General features: G+C 30.4%; 1 protein-coding gene across 5 annotated transcripts in view; it reads left to right on the top strand.

Moving 5' to 3' along the window:
- LOC114166401 overlaps positions 1–25,421 on the top strand; it is a 104,097-nt gene that overhangs the window by 5,325 nt on the left and 73,351 nt on the right. For 2 of the 5 annotated variants that reach the window (XM_028051127.1, XM_028051128.1), the window contains exons 4-11: positions 8,268–11,409; positions 11,491–11,739; positions 11,813–12,517; positions 13,248–14,069; positions 15,206–15,808; positions 19,520–20,506; positions 20,789–21,571; positions 23,869–24,501. In XM_028051127.1, coding sequence (XP_027906928.1) covers positions 9,172–11,409; positions 11,491–11,739; positions 11,813–12,517; positions 13,248–14,069; positions 15,206–15,808; positions 19,520–20,506; positions 20,789–21,571; positions 23,869–24,501 — 7,020 coding nt within the window. In that variant the 5' untranslated portion in view covers positions 8,268–9,171. Of the gene's footprint in view, positions 1–2,475; positions 2,924–8,267; positions 11,410–11,490; positions 11,740–11,812; positions 12,518–13,247; positions 14,070–15,205; positions 15,809–19,519; positions 20,507–20,788; positions 21,572–23,868; positions 24,502–25,421 lie in introns of those variants that run through there. The other 3 variants (XR_003599916.1, XR_003599915.1, XR_003599914.1) reach the window with 3 other exon arrangements.

The following is a 25,421-nucleotide window of genomic DNA, read 5'->3' as shown; positions in this document are numbered from 1 at the left end:
TCCACGATCACTTCTAAGTACTTTTATTTGTTTTCCACTTTGCTTCTCAACAAGGGCCTTGAATTTCTTGAATATTCCAAAGACTTCTGACTTTGCCTTTAAGAAATAAACCCATGTCATTCTAGAGAAGTCATCAATGAAGAGGATGAAGTACCTGTTGTTGTGATGTGAAGGCGTCCTTATTGGTCCACAAACATCAGTATGGATCAACTCTAGTAAGTCTTTAGCTCTCCATGTTTTGTCGGTCGAGAATGGTAATCGATGTTGTTTACCAAGGAGACATCCTTCGCATGATTCATTATTCTCTTTTAAGCATGGAAGATCTCTCATCATGTTTTTCTTATATAGAAGCTTTAAGGCATATGTGTTGAAGTGGCCAAATCTCCTATGCCAAAGCCACGAGTCATCAACTTCTGCCTTCATGGCAATATTAGTTCCAGGTTTGAAGCTTATGGGAAAGCTTCTATTTCTCTTCTCCATTTTTACTTGGCCAATTTCTGTCTTTCTACTGTCATAAATTTTGCATGTATCTTTCTCAAAGTGGAGAGAATATCCATTCTCCATCATTTGACCAATACTTAAAAGATTTTCTTTAAGATTGGGAACCAATAAAACATCCTTGATGAATTTCGTACCTTTCTTTGTCTCCACCATGACAGTTCCTTTGCCTTGAGACTCCACTGTGGTACCGTTTCCTAGTCGAACTTTGACATTGACAGATTTATCAATGTCTTTGAAGATGCTTTGATCTTTGGTCATGTGATTGCTGCATCCACTATCCAAGTACCAACTTTCTCCTCCGTTAGGAGATTCTTGATTGGCATAAAATAAGCGTTGCTCCTGATTATGTTCTTCAGCAAAGTTTGCTTGATGCTTATTTTTATTACGACAATACTTCTCTACGTGGCCAAATTTCTTGCAGTATTGACATTGAGGTTTTCCATGATGCCAACAATCTTTTTCCATGTGACTTGTCTTTTTACATATGCCACATGGGGGATATTTTCCTTGACGAGTCATAGGGAAGCTTCTAGAATTTTCTTTATTTCTAGAAATTTCTCCTCTACTTTTATTTCCTTCATATTCTTTATTCTGAGACCGTAATCTTAGTTTTGATTGAAAGGCATTTTCGACTGAGTCTTCTTCATGCCTTTTCGATCTTTGTTCATAAGCTTCAAGAGAGCCCATTAGTTGTGTTACTGACAATGTGGCCAAATCTTTTGTTTGTTCAATCGCAGTTGCGATTGCATCATATTTTTGGGGAATAGAAATTAAAATTTTCTCAACGATTTTTTTGTCAAGAATAGTTTCCCCATAGGCTCTCATCTGACTAACTATTTCCTTTATTCTAGAATAATAGTCTTTAATGGTCTCAGATTCTTTCATTCTTATTAATTCAAACTCTCGTCTTAGAGAATGAAGTTTAACATTGCGTACCTCATCACTTCCTTGAAACTCTTCTTGTATTGTGTTCCAAGCTTGCTTTGCGTTTGTGGCACCTATTATTCTCGGAAAGATTGTGTCATCAACTGCTTGTTGAAGAGCAAATAAAGCCCTTGAATCCTTCTGTTTGTTTTCCTTCAACTCCTTCTTCTGAGTTGCAGTAAGAGCAAAAGTGTCTTCTGGAATAGTGAATCCCTCTTCTATAATGTCCCATAAATCTTGGGAGCGAAAGAATGTCTTCATTTTGACACTCCAAAAATCATAATTTTCTCCTGTGAAAATAGGTACTGGAATTGATGATGTTTGGTTGGTAGTGGCCATAGGTTGAGAAAATATTTTGGAAGTAGTATAGAATGAAGTTCTAATTTTTTTGAAGTAGTTGAAAAGTTTATCTACGCCCAGTAGATGACCGAACGTAGCTCTGGTACCACTGATAGTAATTCAAGGTTGTGAAAGGGATAGTTGAAGGGATAGAGAAAATGTGTAGATAGTAGAGTGTGAAAGTTGTAGTTGGAGAAGTGTATTTGTAGTTGAGAGTAGTTGTATTGGATGTTGTGTTAGTTGTTCTTGATGTTACAAAATGGTAGGATACATGGGTATTTATAGACCCATAGATTATTCTAGAAACTCCTAGCTAGAACTAATGCAAATACTTCTAGATTTTTCTACATAGTTGAATGTTCTTGATTTTTCTTTCTATCCTAGGCTTTTCTCCAATACTCTAGAAGTTTCTTTACATTTCAATAATTATACCTTATATTTTTTTAGATTCTTCTAGAATTTGCATTATACTTTAATAGATTTTGATATCGAGTGGGTTTTGATGTTTGATTTGTTTTGCCACTGACATTTGGTTGACTGAGATGATTATAAATTGTATTGTGTTATGATATTTAAGCGGTTTGATTTGAGCTTTTTTTGTGATACTTGATTAATTGCGTTACAATCATCCAATCTTCTATTTATAAGGTCTATTTCGAACCAAACAATAAATTTTCACTAAAGAGAAGATAAAATGATTTGGATTAGAAGATTAGGTGGCCTAACGAAGTCAAATCAGGGGTTGTATGCTGATACGACACTAGACGGTATCACAGGACTGCAGGGCGCCATTCGAAAAACATAAATTAAGGTGTTCCAAAATTTGATACTAAAGATCTAATTATTATTAGAGGAACATTTTGTAAGCTGGACGACTTGCAATGGCTGGACGACTTGCACCTGCATCGACGAGCTTCCGATAATGGTCGGCGTCGCCGCAGATAGTACTGGCAGGGCAAAGGATACAACCGTGAGTGAGAGGAGTATGATGCCTTAACCCCTATATGAGAAGACGAAGGAAGAAATTCCTTGGGTTTTCTATGTTTAAAGAAAAGTAGAAATCCTGTGGTTTTTATGTTTTAAGCATCGGCTTTTTTGTATTTTGGGTGGATTGAAAGTCAAAAGGGTTAAATATGTTTTTGGTTCCTCAAGTTTCAGCCAAAATTAGAATTAGTCCCTCATCAAAACTTTTGACTAATTTAGTCCTTCATCTTTCAAAATGTGTGAATTTAGTCCTTTTAACCAAATTTTGTTAAGTTTGTGTGACGTTTCAAGCGCATTTCATGATAGTATTTAAATTATTTACACTGTTTGACACATTTTTGTTTCAATGTTAACTTAAATACTATCATGAAATGCGCTTGAAACCTCAAATAAACTTAACAAAATTTGGTTAAAAGGACTAAATTCACGCATTTTGAAAGATGAAGGACTAAATTGGTATAAAGTTTTGATGAGGGACTAATTCCAAAATTCACTCAAACTTAAGGAACCAAAAACATATTTAACCCAAGTCAAAACTGTATAAATGAGTTTCTTCTTTTTTTCTTTTGTCAGAATGGATTAAGTCATTAGTGTGGAGGACGACATTGGAAATGAAGTCGTTGTCCACCCCATCGGTTTATTTATTTATTTATTTTTAAAAAGGCAATGTCGTCCAGTTTGTGCTATTGAAAAAAGTGAAGTTGTCCCCACATATATGACAACTTCACTTTTTCAATTTTTCTTTCGTAAATAATGAATTTTAATTATTTTTTACTTTCATGGAAAAACCGTGATGATAAGGACTGATGTCCTCATAAAACTGTATGCACCAAGACCAATTTCTATTTAATGAAACCACCAAAACCGTGCGTGCCAGGACTGGTTTCTATTTAATGAAACCAATACCGTTCTCTGCCAGACCGGTTTCCAATTAATGTAAGAATAATTACAAATTCAAAAAACATTAATAACTGATAAATTAAACAAAAAAAAGGACAAATAACAAAAATTAAAAAAGAAAAAAGAAAAAATAATCAAAACTGAAAAATAAAAAAACATAAGCAAAATAATCAAAACCCTTAAATTAAAAAAAAAAGGAAAAAAATAATCTGAAATATTTAAAAAGTGAAAAATTTGAAGAAAAAATTAAAAATATTTAAAACTGAAAAGTTAAAAAAAAAAAAGTAAAATTGTCGTGTTAGAGGACGATTTCACTTTTCAATTAAACAAAAGTCGTTCTAAAATACAACGACATTACTTTTCTTTAAAAAAAAAAAAGCAAAACTGGCCTGGGAGGACGACTTCACCCTGAATGTCGTCCTCCTCCATAATGACTTGATTTTATTTAAAAAAAAAAAATAAACACATTATTTTACAATTTTCTGATCAAAGAAACCTGATTTTTACAATTTTCTGATCAAAGAAACTTGAGATAAAAAAAAAAAAAAAAGCCTTTAAAGATCTGATTCCGTCACATGCCGAATTAGTAAAGAGAAATGAAATTTTTTTTATCATAAAATATAAAATTAAATTAAAAATAAACATTTGAGAAGTGTTCTAAACCTTATAAAAAAGAACATATATCACTTAATACATTAGCTTACCATCATTACTTCAACAATCAAGTCCGACAAAACAAATGATCACGATCTATATCAATATTATGATCACTAACTAAAAGACCATAAATATGCATCTTTACCAACACACCTAAAACTGTACATGCCAATAACAGCAACCAATTCTGCTTCTGTAATCAGTGACTGCATAACCAATTCTCCTACTGCTTGGTCTGTTTCGTTATCCCACCTGCTTTCTTATAATACTCCATATTCTTAATCATAGTTGTAATAATGATTACCATAGGCATAGTCCCTAATATTATATTCCCCTTATTCAATTTATGCAACCCCACCACTGCACTACATTAATATCTATTATATTATAACAACGTATGCAAGCAACGTGTAAGAGGGAATTCCACCCTTGACTTGATGCAGAGCAAGAAGAATGTGGTTAACGCTGGAAGCCTGAACATGAATTCCTATGCCCCCAAGTTAAAAGTCTACAAGAACCATATTGATATGCCTACAACAACGTACCACTCATGTACCTTCAAGCTATTCTTTGTCTTTCTCTACCTTGAATACCGATATATTTTCCTTTAATTTTATGGTTTTCCATCTTCCCCTGACTTAAGAGTCCTGGCTGTCTTAAACATAGATCCTTTTGTAAATAGAAATGGAGTTGGCTATGATCTTGAGAATGAAGTTGCCATAGACCCTCAACGGAGATGGATACTTGTAGGGTAGATATGGTTTGACTCTAGTCATGATCAGGCACTTGAGTGCCACGTGGACATTGTGTGGGATGTAAGGTAATGTTATCCCATCTAACTCCAAATTAAAGGCTATTAATTCATTTTTAATGTTTAGGATGATATTACTTAATTATTAGAGAGAATTTTCCTCACCCCTAGTGAATCTAATCCCATTAAAAAAAAATTATTTGTGATGGGTTTTCACCTTTCATGATTGATATATGCAATGAGATAATTTATAAAACTAAATTGTATAAGAATCTTATTTTGAGATATAAGTGTTTAGGTGAAGCGAATATGATTTAAGAAGTTAGAATCATAAGGAAAGGTGATAGTATTACTATCTGAAAACTATTCTTGAGAAACTTAGGAAATTTAGAAATTATAAATGAGTGAATATCCCTTATGATACTACGAAAAATAGAGAAAAGTATATTTCTCAACCTCAATATGCCCATATAATTGGAAGCTTACTGCTTTTGATGAGCCCTTCTAGATCATATATTGCTTATGTAGTAGGTAGATTGAGAAGATACACTTAATATTCTAATTAGGAATATTGAGATGCACTTATGAGATACTTAAGAGATTAAATGGAATATGCCATTGAATATAGTGGATTTCCTATTATACTAGAAGGGTACAATGATGCTATCTGAATCTCTGATTCAGACGAGACAAAATCCAATTGTGGTAATAGGTTCACACTTAGGGTTAGTGTGATTTCATGGAGATTAGTCAGACAAACAATTATTGTTAGATCAAATGACTGATAATAAAGTCGAGTAGTTGACGAACTTCTTAGCAAACATTCCACTAGGAATGAGAATACATTGTGATTGCCAATCAGCAGAAAGCTACTAAAGAGTGAAACAATTTCCTTTGAGTATGTGAAGTTTGAATGGAATCTAGCAGTTCCCTGGTGTGACACTAGCATTGTCAGTGGCAAGGCAATGACATGTGTCAGTGTCACTCATCAAATGTCATTGTATGGATTTCAATTTAGTCTCCATTTATGTCTTTTTAATTCAATTTAGCCACTACTTATATGTCTATGATTCAATTTTGTCCCAATTTTTTTTAATAATTAAAATATTTTTTAATCCATATTTTATAAAATTAAAACTAATTAAGTATAAATATTTTTATAAAATTAAGTACTGATATTTATGTTGTTTCTCTCCAATTTCAAACAAAATTTATTATTTGTATAAATATTATACTAATATTTTTTATTAAAAATGATTTTTTAACATATTATATTGTTGTATATTATTAACCCATGTTATTTTAATTATTACTCTTTTTTTTTTCAAAATAAAAGAGTATTGTCTCTCACTAATTTTAAACCAAATTTTTTATTTGTATGAATGTTATACTAATATCTTTTTTTTATTAAAAATGACTTAATAAAATGACTTTTACTACTAAATTTTAATATAGATATCAATACTTAGTTTTGTAAAAATATTTATACTTAATTAGTTTTAATCTTATAAAAAATAGATTAAAAAAAGATTTTAATTATTACAAAATTGTGTCAAAATTAAATCAGACACAGAGAGGATTGAAAAGTCATTTGACCCCTCGATATTTATGCTCTTTGTTCTTCATCTTCAAGCATTCAAATTCTCTTACGAGGGTTTGTAGGCGGACTTGTTTGACGCAGTCGCTCCTTTTGAGAATCTTCCTTTCTTTTGAAAATCTTCTCAAAGCCTGACTCGTCCACCACATTGTACAATGAGTACAAATCTGATTTATCTTTCACTCACGTCTTTCTCAATGCGGCAATCTGCACCTCCGTCTGGTTTTCGTCTTCCACATATTCTTGGTACCCACTTTCCACTATATTCCATATGTCTTAGGATCCCACAAGGGACTTCATTCATAAACACCAATTATCATAATGGCACGGTCATATTATTAACAACTTTTGTCACTACTCCTTTTATTTTTTTGAAGCACTCAAGTACACACTATTTTTCTCACACGGTTTCAGAGCACAAGAGCTCTGGTACCACTTTGTTAAACTCAAGTCACGCACACTAGACAAAATAATTAGATGCGCAACACTCACTGTTTTTTTATTGAACTGTGATTGGCTTTTAAAATAGTCGTGTACAACATATAAATAACCACATAATCACTAGCCGAATATTATAGAACAACCCAATATTTCAGCAATCTAAACTATCCGATATTTCAACAATCTAATAAAAACAAACTACCCAAATCTATTATTTTAAAGATACTGCACTTATGTTTAAAATAAAACAACCTAATTATTAATTTAAGATTATCTAACAGATAGGAATGTTAATTTTGATAGCCTTGGTGTAAAGTTTGGTATACTAATTACCATTGGTCAAACATGAACGTTCTTATTGTTCATCAGCTAATGAGTTAACTTACTATCTTGCATTTTCAAGGACGAATTTAACCATTTACTCTCCAATGACATGGTGATCAATTCAGCCCTGGGGGTAGCAATATGTGCTCTGCAAATTACGATTTGCTTGGAAGGTTGCAATGATAAATCAAAACCATCAATTTTATTAAAAAGAGGGTCCAATGTATTTCTTAAAGCAAATACTAACAATTGTCTTAGCTAGTATTTGGCTTTGTTTATATATATATCATGACCGATATGCATTTGAAAAGGGTGTTCGAATTATTATATATATCATGACCGATATAGAAATGGATCGGGTAATCCCTTCCTTTATACAAGAAAAAGCATTTTTAGTTTGCATGGTCTAATCATTGATTCTGAAAATTTCTACAATAAAATTAGGTAGGTCACTCGCATAGTTCCCTATCCAAGGATGGGAACCCCTTTTTTATTTAACTTTTTTTTTAAAAAGGGAAATATTAAAAATTATCTTTTTTAGATAAAAACTTGAAATTCATTGAAGTAAATAGGTTTTTCTGTCAATCATTCATTGAATGATAAATCACTATATATATATATATATATATATATATATATATATATATATATATATATATATATATATATATATTCAAAGTTTAATATCTTACTGTTTTAAATTTCTCATGCTTTTTTGTTTTGTAAACCGTGGTTGCTTGATTGAATATATGCAAATGTACTTGTAATTTTTATTTAATAAAATATATTTTACTTTTCTTTTGTAATCACTTGACTGATCTGTTTCCACTATGTGTTTCATTGGCAAAGAGATGTAGTTGAGGAGGGTACCAGAAAAAGAAGTTCAAAGTATGGATACTGTGTTGAAAATATTTGATCCAGTAATTGAGTTTGTGCGGGATCATGGTATTAATCAGTTGACCTACATTTTTTGTTACACGAAAAATTTTAAGGAACTAAATAAGAGAGTTAAGCGCCTTGGAGAAGAAAAAGAGAGGTTAGATCGTCAACGTGATGAAGCTAAAAGAAAGGGTGACATTGTTGAAGATAGGGTTGAAGAATGGTTTGAGGAAGTGGGTGAATTTGAGATTAGGGTTGAGAAGTACATGAATAATGCAGGTCACAAGAAGACAAGGGGTTTATATTATTTATTTCCTTACTATAGACACAAACTGGGCAGACAAGCAAAGAAGATGGAACCGGAGGCTTTGAGGCTAAAAGATGAGTGCCCTAAGGATGACCAAGTTTCCCATGCAGAGAATGTAACATCTTTTGATCTCACTTCGTCTTATTCTGGCTACATTGAATTTGATAGTAGAAAATCCATTATGCAAGACATAATGAGAAAACTTAAAGATCCCAATATGAAAATTATTGGACTCCATGGAGCACAAGGGATGGGTAAGAGCACTTTAATAAAAAAATTGCTAATAAAGCTAAAGATGAGGGGTTGTTTGATAGGGTGGCTGAAATAGATGTAACTGTAAATCCCAATCCACTCACAATTCAAGCAGATATTGCACACGTGTTAGGATTGCCATTAGTAGGAGAAAGTGAGAATGTAAGAGCTGATTATCTAAGGAGATGGTTAAAGACAGAAAATGTGAGCATCCTTATAATCTTGGATAACCTTCATGAAAGATTAGACTTGAATAGGTTAGGGATTCCGGTTGATCTTGATTATGATTTAAGAAAGAAGAATGAGTTAAGCATAATGTCAAGTAACCAGGGTACTAACCCAAATCCTGACTCCAAAAAGGAAACTGCAGGAGGCAAACAGGATACTAGCGGCGGCACACAGGGTACTGGGACAAAAGTTCTAAAAAAAGGAAATTTTCTTGGTGATTATAAGGGATGCAAAGTTTTGCTTTCTTCACGTGATAAGAAAGTATTTCGTGATGAGGTTGATGTTGAGTCAAATTTTTGTTTAAAGGAATTAGATGGCAATGATGCCTTGATGTTGTTTGAGAAGGTGATTGGAGGAGGTAATAAAATGTCTATGCCTAAAGAAGAAATCCAGAACTATTGTACAGGATTGCCCATGAGAATAGTTACATTTGGAGTGGCATTTAAAAACTGGATTGAGTCAGAAAGCAAACCTACACTGGACAAATTTAAAAAGCAAGGTCTGGTTGAATGGCAAAAGTCTTCGGAGACTCCTAATAAGAAAAAATATGACCTTCCAAAAAATAAGGAACTCAAGTTCATTTACTTGCTTTGTGCTCAAATGGGTCACCTACCCCTGGTTAATGACTTGGTCAAATATTGCTTTGGATTAGGTATATTTGAAGGGGTCTCTTCCCTTAGTGCAGCTCGTGAAAAAATAAATGAATCGATCCAAGAGCTCAAAAACTTGAGTTTGGTGTCGTACGAAAATCCTAATATCCATTTCCATATGTCTCATATGGTTCGAGATGATGCTTTAAGTAATGCACTCATGGATCACAATGTTTTTGCTTTTAGAGATGGAAAACTAGATTATTGGCCAGATCTTGAAAAATGCATTTCTATTTCTATATGCAATAGTTACATTACAGATGGGTTTCCTCAAGTCATAAATTGTCCTCAACTTCAATTTTTGCAAATAGAAACTAATGATCCGTCTTTGAAAATACCTGAGAGATTTTTTAGCTGCATGAAAAACTTGTTAGTTTTAATATTGACTGGTTTTCATCTATCAAGCTTACCATATTCAATTGGAGACCTATTGAACCTCAGAATGCTTTGTTTGGAGCGGTGCATTTTGGATTGCAATTTATCCGTGCTGAGAAAGTTTAAAAAATTAAGAATTCTCAGTTTCTCTGGATCTCAACTTAAAAATTTGCCAAATGAGTTACGATACTTGGATAAGTTGCGTATGCTAGACATCAGCGATTGTTTCAAACTGAAGATTATTCCATTTGATCTTTTTTCTAATTTGACGTGTTTGGAAGAGTTGTATATAAGAAAAAGCTTGATCAAAATGTTGGTGGAAAAAGGGGAAAACAAAGGTCATAATTCATTTCTTTCTGAGCTAAAGAATTTACATCAATTGAAAGTGGTGGACTTAAGCATCCCATGTGTTTCAATTTTGCCCAGTCACTTATTCTTTGACAGGTTAAAAGATTACAAGATTGAAATTGGGGACCTTGAAATGTTTTCTGTTGGAGAATTTAGGATGCCCAATAAATATGAAGAACTCAAAGTATTGACGTTGCAGCTAAAGGACGACACTGATATTCACTCCCATCAAGGCATAAAATTGTTGTTTAAAACAGCACAAAGTTTGTTCTTGGGAAAGATATGTGTTCAAAATGTTGTTAACGAGTTGAATATAGACGGATTTCAAAATTTGAAACACTTATCCATCATAAATAACAATGATGTTGAATATGTCAATTCAACAGATTTGTCTAATTGTGTGAACATTTTTTCCAATTTGGAATCTCTATGCCTCTACAACATGATGAAGTTAAAGATGATATGTCACGGTCCAATTACAATCGAATCATTTGCCAAATTAAAAACCATCAAAGTTGAGATGTGTTGCCAATTGGAAAATCTTTTCTCCTTCGACGCAATTAAAATTTCTGCTAGCACAGGAACAAGTGAGATTTTTAAATGTAATTCTAACATGAAGAAATTTCTAGCTAGTTTAGAAATGATTGAGGTTTGTGAATGTGGATCTTTAAAGGAGATCCTTCAAATACCACTAGATTGTGGTGAGGTTTGTGAATGTGAATCTTTAAAGCAGATCCTTCAAATACCACAGGATTATGGTAAGGTTGAGTTTCTCAAATTACGAACTTTGACACTCCAATCATTACCATCATTTACTTGTTTTTATACCAAAGTGGAGAGATCTTGCTGGCCACATTCGACAGAGGCTCAAACTACAAATAGGGGTCACACAAAAATTTCTACTGAACAAGGTGGCCACAATGACAATGCGCCTCCTCTTTTTGGTGAACTAGTATGACATTACATATTTTTCATACTATTTAAATAATTAGCTCATTTGTTGTAAACATATTAATTGTGTATGTGTTTACAGGTTGAAGTTCCAAACTTAGAGAACTTGAATTTATCCTCACTCAACATCCATAAGATATGGAGCGATCAATACTTGTCAAGTTTCTACTTTCAAAACTTGATAAAGTTAGTTGTGAAAGATTGTGATAAATTGACACATCTATGTTCATTACCTATGGCTAGCAGTTTGAAGAAGTTGAAAAGCCTTGTCATAAGTGGGTGTCTTAAAATGGAACAGATTTTTGAGATTGAAGGAAGTAGTGAAAACAAGGTATTCATTGGTATAAATAGTTTTTTTGTTTATCTTTTATACGTAATAATTGTTTGTTTTCATTAAAATGAAGGTTTGTGTCTTTCCTAAGCTGGAGGAAATCCACCTTAACAAAATGAAGAGGTTAACAGATATGTGGCAAACTGAAGTGGGTATTGATTCCTTTTCTAGTCTCATTTCCGTAAGGATTGAAGAATGCGATCAATTGGACAAGATTTTTCCGAGTCACATGGAAGGATGGTTTGAAAGCTTGATTAACTTGCAAATTTCTAAGTGCAAATCTGTGAAAGAGATTTTTGAAATCAATGATTCTCAAGAAATAGATGCATCTGGTGGGATAGACACAAATTTGCAAGTTATTCTTCTAGAAGGACTCCCAAAGTTGAAGGAATTGTGGAGCAAAGATCCAGATGGAATTCTCAACTTTAAAAAACTTCGGACTATAGATGTAAGTTATTGTGATGAACTGAGGAATTTGTTTCCGGCTTCTGTGGCAAAAGATGTATCAAAGCTTGAACGCATGTCAGTATTGCGTTGTAAGAGGATGGTGGAAATTGTTTCAAATAAAGATACATCAGAAGCTAACAATGATCCATTAGAGTTTCCTGAACTAACATTTGTGAGATTGTACGCACTTCCAAACATGAAGCAATTCTACAAGGGGAGACATCCAATAAAGTGTTCAAAGTTGAAGGAATTGAGTATGGGCAAGTGTATGAAGCTTAAAACATTTCTACAAGAAACAAGTGATGAAAAGTTTGTTTTCTCGAGTGAAGCGGTAAGCAATATTCCATCTTTATCAGAGTGTCAAAACCAAAAAGTTCAATCAAAACTTTTATGATATGCCTGATAGAGAATAAAAGAAATATAATGAAAAATATGTAAAAAATTGGAAACAAAAGAAAATATATGAGAACCAAAACAAAATTAATGATTGTGTATGGTTGAGAAAAATAAAGATAAATTAAGTTAAAAAATGACTTTTAGGATTGTTTAGTTTTAAAAGATAAATTAAGTCATTAATTATTCCATATATATGCACACACATAATTGATTTTACTCTCCAAAATTATTTTTTAATTAATATAAGTTGAAATTCTGACTGGTTTATAAAAAAATATTTTAAACATATCTTAAGAGAAAACTATAACATAATTAAAAACGAGGTTTAAGTAGTACTGTTTTATTTTCTACACACAGGATCAACCTTTGGGATTTCTAAACTCATTTTTTTTCTTTTAAAATCTTACATTAATACGTCCATGACATTAATATAATTAAATGAAATTCTGAGAGTGAAGTTCCTATTTTAATTCATGATTTAAGTTTTTTAAAGGACAAACAACCAAACGAAAACAAAAACCATACACAATTCTGATCATAAAGAGTTACAATTCAATGCAAACTACAAAAATCAAACAAAAAAAAGGGTAAAATCAAAAAAATTTGAAGCGGGTGTGCCGGAGACATTTAATTCAATCTACTTACTATTTACTTTTATTGTTTAGGTGTTCCCCAAGTTGGAGTACATGGAAATTGACTTCGAGGAAGCTCAAAATTGGTTATCCAACTACAAAATGCTGAAACTAAAAGAGCTTATTATCTTGAATTCAGTCCACCGCCCAGATCTTTTGTACCCGTTTTTGTACAAAATGCCAAATCTAGAAAAGTTAAAATTGACTTCTTCTTATTCTGAATCCTTAGAGACACTGCGAAGTACAAACAACGGGCAGCAGGACAGATTGGGAGTTGTATTACAATTGAAGCAATTGTTTATTTGTTCCTCAGATATAAGTGATCTAGGATTTGAACGAGACCAAGTTCTAGAGAGGCTGGAGCTTTTGAGATTAAAAGGTTGCTACAATTTGAGCAATTTAGGTCCTTCTTCTGTATCATTGAGTTACTTGACAAGTTTGAAACTGAAGAGATGTCATAGATTAAAGGATTTAGTGGCATCCTCCACGGCCAAAACCATGGTTCAACTTAAGACCATGAAGGTAATCAACTGTCGTCAAGTAGAGCAAATAGTAAGCAACCACAGAAGTGAAGAAGGCAAAAGGATCAAAATTGTATTCAGCAAATTGATTTCTATAGAACTTGTCGGGCTAATGAACATGACAAGTTTTTGCGGTTACAAGAACTGTGAATTCGAATTCCCATTACTGGAAAAATTGATTGTAAGAAAATGTCCGAAGATGAAGAAATTCAGTGAGAGAGAGTCAATAGCACCAAAGTTAAAAGATATATTTTGTGTGGAGGGAGATAAAAAGGCCAAATGGCAGTGGGAAGGTGACTTGAATGCCACCATACAAAAGATTTTCGATGATAAGGTACTTACTCTCACTTTTTCATTTATTTAATACTATTTCTCCTAATTTTATGAACTTTTCTTATATGGGAAAAAAAATAAAAAAAAACAAGATTGGATATTACAAATACATGTTTTTTCCAACAAAGCTTTAAATGGAAGTACGTTAAGATTTTTTTTTAATTGTGTTTTTTAATTCCTTTTATCTATTTATTAAATTAAATCTGTTTTTTGTTTTAAGATTTTCACACAACGCGGTTACAAAATTTCCATTATAATTAACTAGTGAAAATACACATTACGATAATGTGTGTTCCCTTTTTGTAATAAAAATGATAAAGTTATAATTATAAAAATAAATAATTTTTTTATAATTTAGTTATGAATATTTTTTATTTATTTAATAGACATTTTTATTTATTTAATTTTAAAAAAATAATTAAATAAAAAATGTTCAAAAATTAAAAAAATTAGTTAAATTTAAATAAAACAATAATTTTAAAGATAAAAGTTAAAAAACTGACAAAAAAAATCTTCATTATAAGTATAAATTAATAGATTTTATATATTAAAATTTATGTTTTTTAAATAAAAGTAACACAATTTAGCACGGTAATTAGTTAGTAATTTTAATTTTAAATTTAAAAAATTAAAAAATTCTAAAAATAATTGTAATGTAACACTTTTAATAACTTTACTTATATATATTTTCATTGTTATCACTATGATGACTTTTGAATAAATAAACTTATTTTTGGATATATAACTATTTTAGCAAATTTATAGTATTACATTATTTGTATAAAAGAAAAATAGTATTAATATTTATTTTATTTCATATTAATAGTTATTTTAGAGTAATGAGTATATTAAATTTAATTAAAATCAACAAAATATTTACATAGTAATTTGATAATTTTAATTTATATAGCATTTATACTGTTATTAGTACTAAAAAATATATTGTGAATGAAAACATATATTTTTAGTTATTTTAAAGTGATAATTTAAAAATAAATTATTAAAGTGAGGGCTATAGTATAAAAGTTTTTAAGTTGAAAAATGTAATTTTGATTTTTGTTTAAGTTTGTGGGGATAAAAAAAGTATATTATATTTGAAAGTTAGAGAAGTAATTTAATAATTTGTCTGATTTACAGCTCAGTTTCGCATATACTGAGGATCTGCGGCTTTCCGATGATACTATGGAGCAACTATGGCAAGCCAGTCGTTGGGTGCACCAAAACAGCTTTGGATATTTGAAAAGCTTGAGTTTCTGGGGATGTCATACTGTAGTGGATGTAATTCCATCTCATTTGCTTTCTTTCTTTCACAATTTGGATGAGTTATCAGTATTCAGTTGTAGAGCAGCAGAGGTGATATTTAATATGAATGATGAGAACAGGATCATGACAAAAGCTTCCCCAATATTCCGTCTGAAAACACTGTCTTTAAGTAATCTACCAAAACTGGAGCATATATGGGAGAAGGATCCGGAGGGAATTATGGGCCTTCAAGCGCTAGAGATAATGTATGTTTATGGTTGTGGGCGTCTTAAAAGTTTGTTTCCAGCATCCTTGGCCACCACAGATCTCACCAGACTTGAAGTGCTTGAGGTAAGAGATTGTGAGGAATTGAGAGAGATATTTGGGAAGGATGAAAAAGTTGGAGAAGGAACAACACAACACTCTGCATTTCCTCCTCTCACCACATTGACACTGGATCAATTGCCACGCCTCACTATCCACTGCTCCAAACAACAGGTCATTCATTCCCACACCACTCAAAATTACTTTATATATATATTTATGCTTATGCACACTGTCTATTCTTACTCTTATTCATTTCTTTTATAAAATCTATATTTCTATATATTAATACCTTAGAAGAACAAAAAAAAAGTTTTCTAAATAAAGTGTCAATATGATAAACATATATAACAATATATAAAAGATATTATTTTTGGTAACCGTTTTTTTTATCTGCATTTTAGGTTAAATTACTCTTTTGGTCCCTCTATTTGTTATGAAATTTTATTATGGTCCTCAAGTTTTTCGTTGTCTCAATTTGGTCCTCATTTTCTTAAAAATGACTCAATTTGGTCCTCACCGTTAACTTTGACCAAACGGTGTTAAAGTGAATGCAACGTGTCAATTTCTGTTTTTTTTTTAATTTTTTTTAATTTTTTTTAATTTTTTTAATTTTTTAATTTTTTTATTTTTGACACGTGTCACTTCACAATTGTGCCACGTATCAAAGTGACTCAATTTGGTCCCTATATTTGTTTTTAGTTTCAATTTAGTCCCAATTTTTGTAAAAATTAAGCAATATTGTCCTTCTTTAAATTGTTACTAAATTTACTTTTTTATAAATTTTATGGTGATATTCTTACTAAAATTAATGTTTTTATTAAATATTTCTATAAATATTTTAAATTAACTTTAAATTCTACACAAAACATTAAACTTTGATTTTGTTTTGAACTTGAAATTTAGTTCCTAAACTTATGTGTAACAAGTTATTTGATTTTTAATTTTTACTAAGTTTGTATAATATGATACACTTGATGCCTTTATATATGATGACAAAATTGTTAACTTTTGATATTAAGTTTGGGGTTTAACTTTGTTTAATAATAAAACTATAAAAAAAAACTTATTTAAAAATATTTCTACAAATATTTAATAAAAACGTCAATTTTATTAAGAATATCATCATAAGTTGTATACAAAGATTAAATTGAGTCTCAATTTAAGGAGGATAATATTACTTCATTTTTACAAAAATTGGGACTAAATTGAAACTAAAAACAAATATAGGGACCAAATTTGAGTCACTTTGACACGTGGCACAATTGTGAAGTGACACGTGTCAAAAATAAAAAAAAATTAATTTTTTTTTTAAAAATTAAAAAAAATATTAAAAAAATTCAAAAAACCAGAAATTGACACGTGGTGTTGACTTAACACCGTCTGGTCAAAGTTAACAGTGAGGACCAAATTGAGTCATTTTTAAGAAAATGAGGACCAAATTGAGACAACGAAAAACTTGAGGACAAAAATGAAATTTCATGACAAATAGAGGGACCAAAAGAGTAATTTAACCTACATTTTATTACCAATTTTAACCTTTAAATTTTGTATTTTTCTTTTTTAAATTTAATAACTTTTTTTTAGTAATCGGTGAACACACTCGGTAACTAGTATATAAGAATGAGAATACATAAACAGAGATATATGCTCTGGTCATATCCAATTTTATGCTTTCACTCATCAAGAAACGAAAAACTAAATATATGATTAATATATATGCGCAGAGTCCATTTATTCTTACATAAACTCAGGTAAATTATATATTTTATTATGTTTCATAAAATGTAGAGTTAATAGATCCGAATTTTATTTTTACTAATTATATAAATTAAATAAAATTTTAATATTATTGAAAAGTTTATTATATAACTTAATTTTAAGGTATCATATAATATGTAAATATTCATTATTAGATAATATATCTACAAAATTTGTTTAAAAGGGTTTTAAAAGTTTTAAAAGAGTTATCCAACTGTGTGACTTATTGGTAAGTGAACCAAATCAGTTGTAGAATAGTCGAAGGGAAGTTATCATATCCATAAGGATTTAGAAAGTATATTGATAATTACTTTTTGGGTTTTTTGGATTTTGATAAAGAATACATGTAAATATAGATAATAATAATTATATAGACCAAGTGGAGTAAAGACTATAATTAGATTTCATCTCATCTTCTTCTACTAAACCACTACTGTTTTGTCTACTTAAAATACAAATAATTTAATGTTCTAGAAGTACTCTTTCTATATAGGTCTAAGCCCATGTCTATAGCCTAGAACCTAAAGACTTCAAGAGAGTTCAGCTACTCATAGAATATTGCAATACAACTCTAATAACACCTACACATAGAATTTATAATTAGAGCATTTCTCTCAAGCCTCATCGACCTATTTCTACTCTATTGCTGCATTTCTAACACTCGAATGAATGCTTCAAATGAGGACTTAAGGTCTTTGTTAATAGAAATTTTTGGACGGTGTTCAGCCCAACTTTTGGTGCTCAACCATGGAGGTTTCCTTCTTTGGAATGTTTTCTTTTGTCATTACTACCTATGTGGCTCAACACCACCTTGTGGTTCAACCATGCACCACTTTAAGTGCTAAACACCATTCTCTTGTGGCTCAACCATGCACTGCCTTAAGTGCTAAATGTTATAAAATAATCTGTTTATTGCAAAGATTCTAAACGTTGCATGCCATGATTATCTCTGCTACAGTTTCAAGCTTATGATAGAGGTGCATCCGTTTTGATTCTTAAACTTGAAAGTTGGGCTACCAATTGTGTACGTTGCAGGGAAATTATTTTACCGTTGTCATGCATTGAATTTTTCTCCATAAATGCTATGGATTTCAGCCCTTCACCTATCATCACTCACACCTATAAATAGGTGGTTTTGGTGCTCTCCAAAACACACCATCTCTCAATCTTTTCCCTCATTCTTCTAGCTCTCTTCTCTCTCATATTTCTTTCTTCTACTATCTAGGTTATTTACTCTTTTAAGAGTACTTTCTTGCTAGTTTTGAGATCCTCGGAAGATTCGAGAAGTTCCTGTTGTATCCTGGGAGGCTTGCGCAACACACCGCGGATAAGTCCTTAAGGGCAGTGAATATACACGTCTCAGGGAGTGCTTTATTGTTTGTGTTTTGTCAATTCTTTACAACACTAAACACCATTCTCTTGTGGCTCAACTATGCTCCAATAGTTACATTATGGATTCTTCCTTGACCATCTTACTGGAGCTCAATTGCGTATTTTGGGCTCAGCTGCATCATTTTTAATTATTTGAGAAATTGCTGCAAAATCATAAAAAAATTATCAATTTCCTATTTTCTTCTTCTTAGTACCTCTCTGTAATTATATACTAAAAGGAGTTTTTCACTTACAAAATATGATTAATTAAAGCATGATAAGTGTTAAATTTGTATGAAAATTTTAGATATTCTAGACACTACAAAATATGATCAATTAAATTATGATATGTGTGAAATTTGTACGAAAATTTTACATATGCTAGACACTTATCAAAATTCCTATGATAAAATTAGGTGTTAGCATTCTCCTGCATCATCCATTTTAAACATCTTTAGTTTTATTGCAAATATTATCATCACACCTAGAAATGAAATTATCCCTTCAAAATTTTTCATAACAAGGTTACCTGTTGATCAAGAAAAAAAAATATCCTTTGTTCTATACAGTATGTTACTTTCTATAATATTAATTTTGTAAGTCATTGTTATTTTAATTTATTATTATGATTTGCTTGTCTTTTTCCTATTTTTTATGTTTTTTATAATCATGAAAGATGTATTCCCAAAAGTTAAAAGTTCAAATAATTTGGATGTCATGAAAATGAATATCTAAATCTTATTTCTTTTGCAGGAGAGTACATCAAATTTGAGTGAGGGAGATATACAAGAGATATGTCTTGGCTCACGGTCCATTCCAAACTCCTACTTCTATCTCTTAGAATCTCTAACTCTGGATGGTTGCGAGTTTTTAACCGATGTACTGCTACCATTCAATTTGCTTCCTTTCTTAACTAATTTGGAAACGTTGGAAGTTCGAAACTTTGATTCTGTCAAAATCATCTTTGATGTCAAATGTACAACACAAGAGAGAGAGATGGCATCTATGGGACAAACCCTCCCTTTTTCTCTGAAGAAATTGGTCGTATCCAAGCTGCCAAATCTAGAGAATGTTTGGAATGAAAACCCTTACGGAATTCTAACCTTACACCACCTACAAGAATTACATGTTGAGGAATGTAAAGGTCTTACAAGTGTGTTTCCACCATCAGTAGCCAAAGATGTTGTAGAACTTGAAAATCAAGTAGTGGAAGATGTACTGCTTCCTTTTAGTTTGCTTTCTTTTTCAACTAATTTGGAAACGTTAGAAGTTCGAAAGTGTGATTCTGTCAAAACCATTTTTGATGTCAAATGTACAACACAAGGCAGGGATGTGACATATATGGGACAAACCCTTCCTTTTTCTCTTAAGAAATTGATAGTATCAAAGCTGCCAAATCTGAAGAATGTTTGGAATGAAGATCCTCAAGTAATTCTTAGCATGCACCATTTACAAGAAGTTTGTGTTGAGGAATGTGAAGGCCTTACAAGTGTGTTTCCAGCATCAAAAGACAAATATCTTCTTAAAAATCTAGTGGTGAAAGACTGTAAAGGATTGATGATTATTTTTGCAGAGGATAATATAGATCCAAGAACAAAGCTAGAGCTTACATGTCCCTTTGTGAGATCATTGGAACTTGAGGGTTTGCCCAACTTCAAGTATTTTTACTACAGCTCACTGTATTGTGACATTTTTACAGATCTAGAATCACATACCGAGAATAAAGTCGGTAGTGAAAAGGTATGTACTACTGTTTTATGACTTCCTCTTCGATTGTAAATTAAATATCGAATCATCTATAGCTTTAATTGTTTGTCATTGTTCCATATAAGTAATACGAAATACTGTGAAAATTAAAATATGAAACTTTCACGTACATTGCCATGGCGTGGTTAATTTGTCACCAAGTATAACTTGTTAGGAATCTTTCGGCATGAAAGCCTCTTTATGTGATTGTATACAAAATAGATGAATCTCTAGTTATCATAAAATAATCTCATTTTGCTTGTGCTTTTTTCTCAGTTATTAAAGTGCTTGTCATTGGGGGAAAAAGGAGTAAATATGATTTTGCAAGGAGAATTTCAGCCAAACCTCCTAGACAACATAAAAGCACTTACTCTGTGCTTGGGTTCGGATTTATTTAGATATGGAATACTAGAACGGTTTCCAAATATAGAGAAACTTGTGGTGTGTGATGGTTCCTTCAAGGAGATGTTCTGTTGTGAAAGTGGTAATAATGTGTTACATCAGCTGAAAGTATTACGGTTGGAGTCCCTTGAAGAGCTGGTTTCCATTGGACCAGAGAACTCTTGGACTGATTCCTTTGTCAGAAACTTAGAAACCTTTAAAGTCATTAAATGTGGGAGTTTAAAAAGCTTGGTAGCATGCACAGTGTCTTTCTCCAATCTGATATGTTTGAAAGTAGAAGGTTGTCATAGCTTATCATATTTGTTGACATCCTCAACAGCCAAGAGTTTGGGTCAACTGAAAAGAATGGAGATAAAAAATTGTGATTCAATTGAAGAGATAGTGTGTAAGGAGGAATCAGATGAGGATGAGATAATATTTCCTCAGCTCAGTTGTTTAAATCTTGAATGGTTATTTAAGCTGAAAAGGTTCTACAGAGGGCGTTTAAGTCTCCCATCCTTGGAGGAACTGTCAGTAAAATATTGTAAAGAGATGATAACTTTTTGTGTAGGAAGTGTAGACGCAGGCAAGTTGTCTCAAGTAACAATTGATTCCCGAGAGGTTATTCCATTGGAAACCGATCTCAACTCAATTATGTGGAAGAAATATCTGAGAAAGGTATGTGTTTATTTTTAATTTAACATTATCTTATGATTCTGTAAAATTATTATTTTTATAAAATAATTCTTTTAAGAATCATATTTAATACTAGTAGAAAAATAAGAAATTATTATACTTTTTCAGCAAATGCTAATTAATTTTATTCTATGAAAGAAATATTTTTTTTATATTTATTCGTTTATTTATTTTTTTCGTAAAAGAAGTTATGAAAGAATAGTTGGTTGTATATAATTTAGTACATACACAAGGTTGTTAAAAGTTCTTTCAAACTAAACTATAAGTGGTGGAAAAGTGGCTATATATTTTTATTCAAAAATACTATTCTAATAATTTATTATCTTTAATAAAATATGCTTTCGTTAAAACATATTAAAATATTATCATATTGAATCATACTATGAAATGTAAAATAATAATCTTTAATTTAAATTCATTATTAAAATTATATTAATATATAATGTTTAATAACTATGAAATGTTATAACCACAATAATTATTTTTTTAATACACAGTGAAAACTACACACTTTATTCACTTTGGGAAAATTTTACTAGCTATTTATTTATGTATAGACATCTATGGCATTATGCTGCAAAATTATAATAATTCATTAATTTATTTTAAATAATAGTCATAAATGAATCATACTTCTTGAACTATTAACAAATCCCTACTGCAAGTCTGCGACTTGTTATACGATTCTTCAAAATAATATTAGTCATGATTGTATTACTCTTCGTACTTTTCTTACTACTAAGAGTACCCTACTGCAAGTCTAGGTAACAGAGAAAAGAATATATGAATGTTTTTAATTATAACAATTTTCTCTATAATTTCTAATTAAAGTTTACACTCTATATTATAATTTAAACTCACAATTATACTATTTATTTTTAATTAATAATTATGATGAAAATTTTGAAAGTTTCTTAAAAGTATTATACTTAAATAATGTTGAATAAAAGAATAAAAAATAATATAGTGTTTGATGAATGAGGATGTATAACATGGGATTGGTGGAATGATAAGGTATTAAATGTGATGGAAAATGATTTTTTTTTAAACTTTTTTTTTTTAAATTTGAGGTAAGATCTTTTAAATCTTCTAAATGATTTCTTATTTTTTAATATTTGAATTGTGAGTTGTCAAAATATTATTGTCCTTTACTTGGTATCGGTTAAGAACACTCAACAAAAACTCGATTTAACATATGTAAAAAAAGTTATTTTTGGAGATGAAAGGAAAAAATAACTTTGTTTAAATAATTATAAATTTACTACTAAAAAAGTTCATATTTTCTCTCAATTTTGTTTTGAATTTTTTTTTTGTAAAAGATACTTATAAATTTTGTTATAAAAAAAAGGTGCTAAGTATGTTTTTAATCTCTGAACTTTGACAAAAAATTGAAATTCGTTCCTAGTCAAAACTTCGATAAATTTTGGTCCTTAAACTTTAAAAATGAATAAATATAGTCCTTTTAATCCAATTGTATTAACTTTTTCTTTTTTAGGTTTCGAACGCATTTCTCAGTAAATATTAAGCCGAGAATGTGTCAAACGAAGTAAACAACTCAAATATTAACATGAAACACATACGACATGTTGAAAAAAGTCAACTTAATTGGGTTAAAAGGACTATATTTATTCTTTTTTAAAGTTTAGGGACCAAAATTTATCAAAGTTTCGAACAGGGATAAATTCCAATTTTTGACCAAAGTTCAGGGACTAAAAACATAGTTAACCCTAAAAAAAATTGCAGGAAACTACTACCAATTTTTTTGTAAAATATTTTATAGAAAACACTTTTTGTAACAAATTTTGTAGAAAATACTTGCAAATTTTATAATTTTGTAGGAAATAATTACCCACGAAGGAATTACCTGCCAATTAAAATTCTTAGAAAAAATAACAAGAAAAAATCTTTTCATGCAAATATTTTTAGTAAATTTACAAGAAAATTTTTATGTAATATGAGAACTTTTAATAGTGATTATAAATTTTTGAATTCAAGGTATCGGTTGAACCAAATTTTATAAAAAAAAAAAAATTATAAATCTCAATTCTTAACTTGTTTGAAAGGTTTTGAAGTCAAGTAATGTAAATTAGAAAAGGTGAGACTCCGTGGAAAAATTCTTTTAGATATTATATAGTCAACTGAGTTGTTTTAATAAAAAATAATTCTTAAAAGAATTAGGGGATATTTCATATTTAACCTATAGTGTAAACAAATTTCAATTTTTATTAATTCTTGAAATAAATAATTAATTTCATATTTTATTTCTTCTTTTGTATAAGATATCACGGCTTGATCTCGACAGAAGTAAACCAGAACTACAAGAGATATGGCGTGGCTCACTGCCTATACCCAACTTCTGTTTCAGAGAGTTGGTCACATTGAAGGTGAATGGTTGTCCGTTTTTATCGGATGCAGTGCTACCCTTCCATTTATTTTCCCTATTATCCAAATTGGAAACATTGGAAGTTCGAAACTGTGATTCTGTCAAAGTCATTTTTGATGTTGTCAAATGTTCAACACAACACACTTTAATTACTTTTCCTGTGAAGAATTTGGTTTTATCGAACCTGCCAGAGCTGGAAGCTGTTTGGAACGAAGATCCTCCTCATGGAATTTTATGCATGCAACATCTAAAAGAAGTACATGTTAATGAATGTGAAAGGCTTACAAGCGTGTTTCCAGCATATGTAGCCAAAGATCTTGAACTTGAAGAACTAGTAATTGAAGAGTGTGAGAGATTGGTGGCAATTGTTGCAGAGGATAATACAGATTCAAGTCTAGAGCTTACGCTTCCCTGTCCCTATGTCAAATCATTGAAATTACGTGGTTTGCAAAAGTTCAACTACTTTTATTGCTGCTCACTCAATACGCATCTGGAATCTCCTACCCAAGATCAACTCCCTAATGAGAAGGTATCATTGTTTGAGCACTTTCTTCTCCTTTCTTGCATCATAATTGGATTAGTAAATTCACTAATGCAGAGCATCAATAAATATGTTGTATATGTTTTATATAAATAATTAAAAGAATAGATTTCATTACTCATCAATAACATCTCAGATCAATTCAACAGATTCTCACTCACGCCATTCTAAGTTTTTTTAATTATAACAATTTTCTCTATAATTTCTAATTAAAGTTTAATATAAACTCACAATTATACTATTTATTTTTAATTAATAATTATGATGAAAATTTTGAAAGTTTCTTAAAAGTATTATAATTAAATAATGTTGAATAAAAGAATAAAAATAATAAAGTGTTTGTGATGAATGAGGATGTATGGGATTGGTGGAATGATAAGGTATTAAATGTGATGGAAAATGATTTTTTTATTTTTTTTTTTAAATTTGAGGTGAAATCTTCTGAATCTTTTAAATAATTTTTTATTTTTTAATATCTTAGTCTCAAAATATTATTGTCGTTTTACTGTGTTGGTTAAGAACACTCGACCAAAAACTCGATTTTATATATGTATAAAAAATTATTTTTGGAGATGAAAGGAAAAATTAAATTTGTTTAAATAATTATAAATTATATATTTTTGAATTTATAAAAGTAACGTTTATTTTATTTATTTTTTTTAAACATTTGAACTGCCGCTGTCTTAAACACAGGGTATCGGTTGAACCAAATTTTATAAAAAAAAAATTATAAATCTCAATTCTTAACATGTTTGAAAGGTTTTGAAGTCAAGTAATGTAAATTAGAAAAGCTGAGACTCCGTAGAAAAATTCTTTTAGATATTATATAGTCAACTGAGTTGTTTTAATAAAAAATAATTCTTAGAGAATTAGGGAATATTTCATATTTAACCTAAGTGTAAACAAAT

Source organism: Vigna unguiculata, chromosome 10 (assembly GCF_004118075.2).
Source record: "Vigna unguiculata cultivar IT97K-499-35 chromosome 10, ASM411807v1, whole genome shotgun sequence".
Taxonomy (NCBI): domain Eukaryota; kingdom Viridiplantae; phylum Streptophyta; class Magnoliopsida; order Fabales; family Fabaceae; genus Vigna; species Vigna unguiculata.
This window is presented reverse-complemented; position numbering and strand designations above follow the sequence as displayed.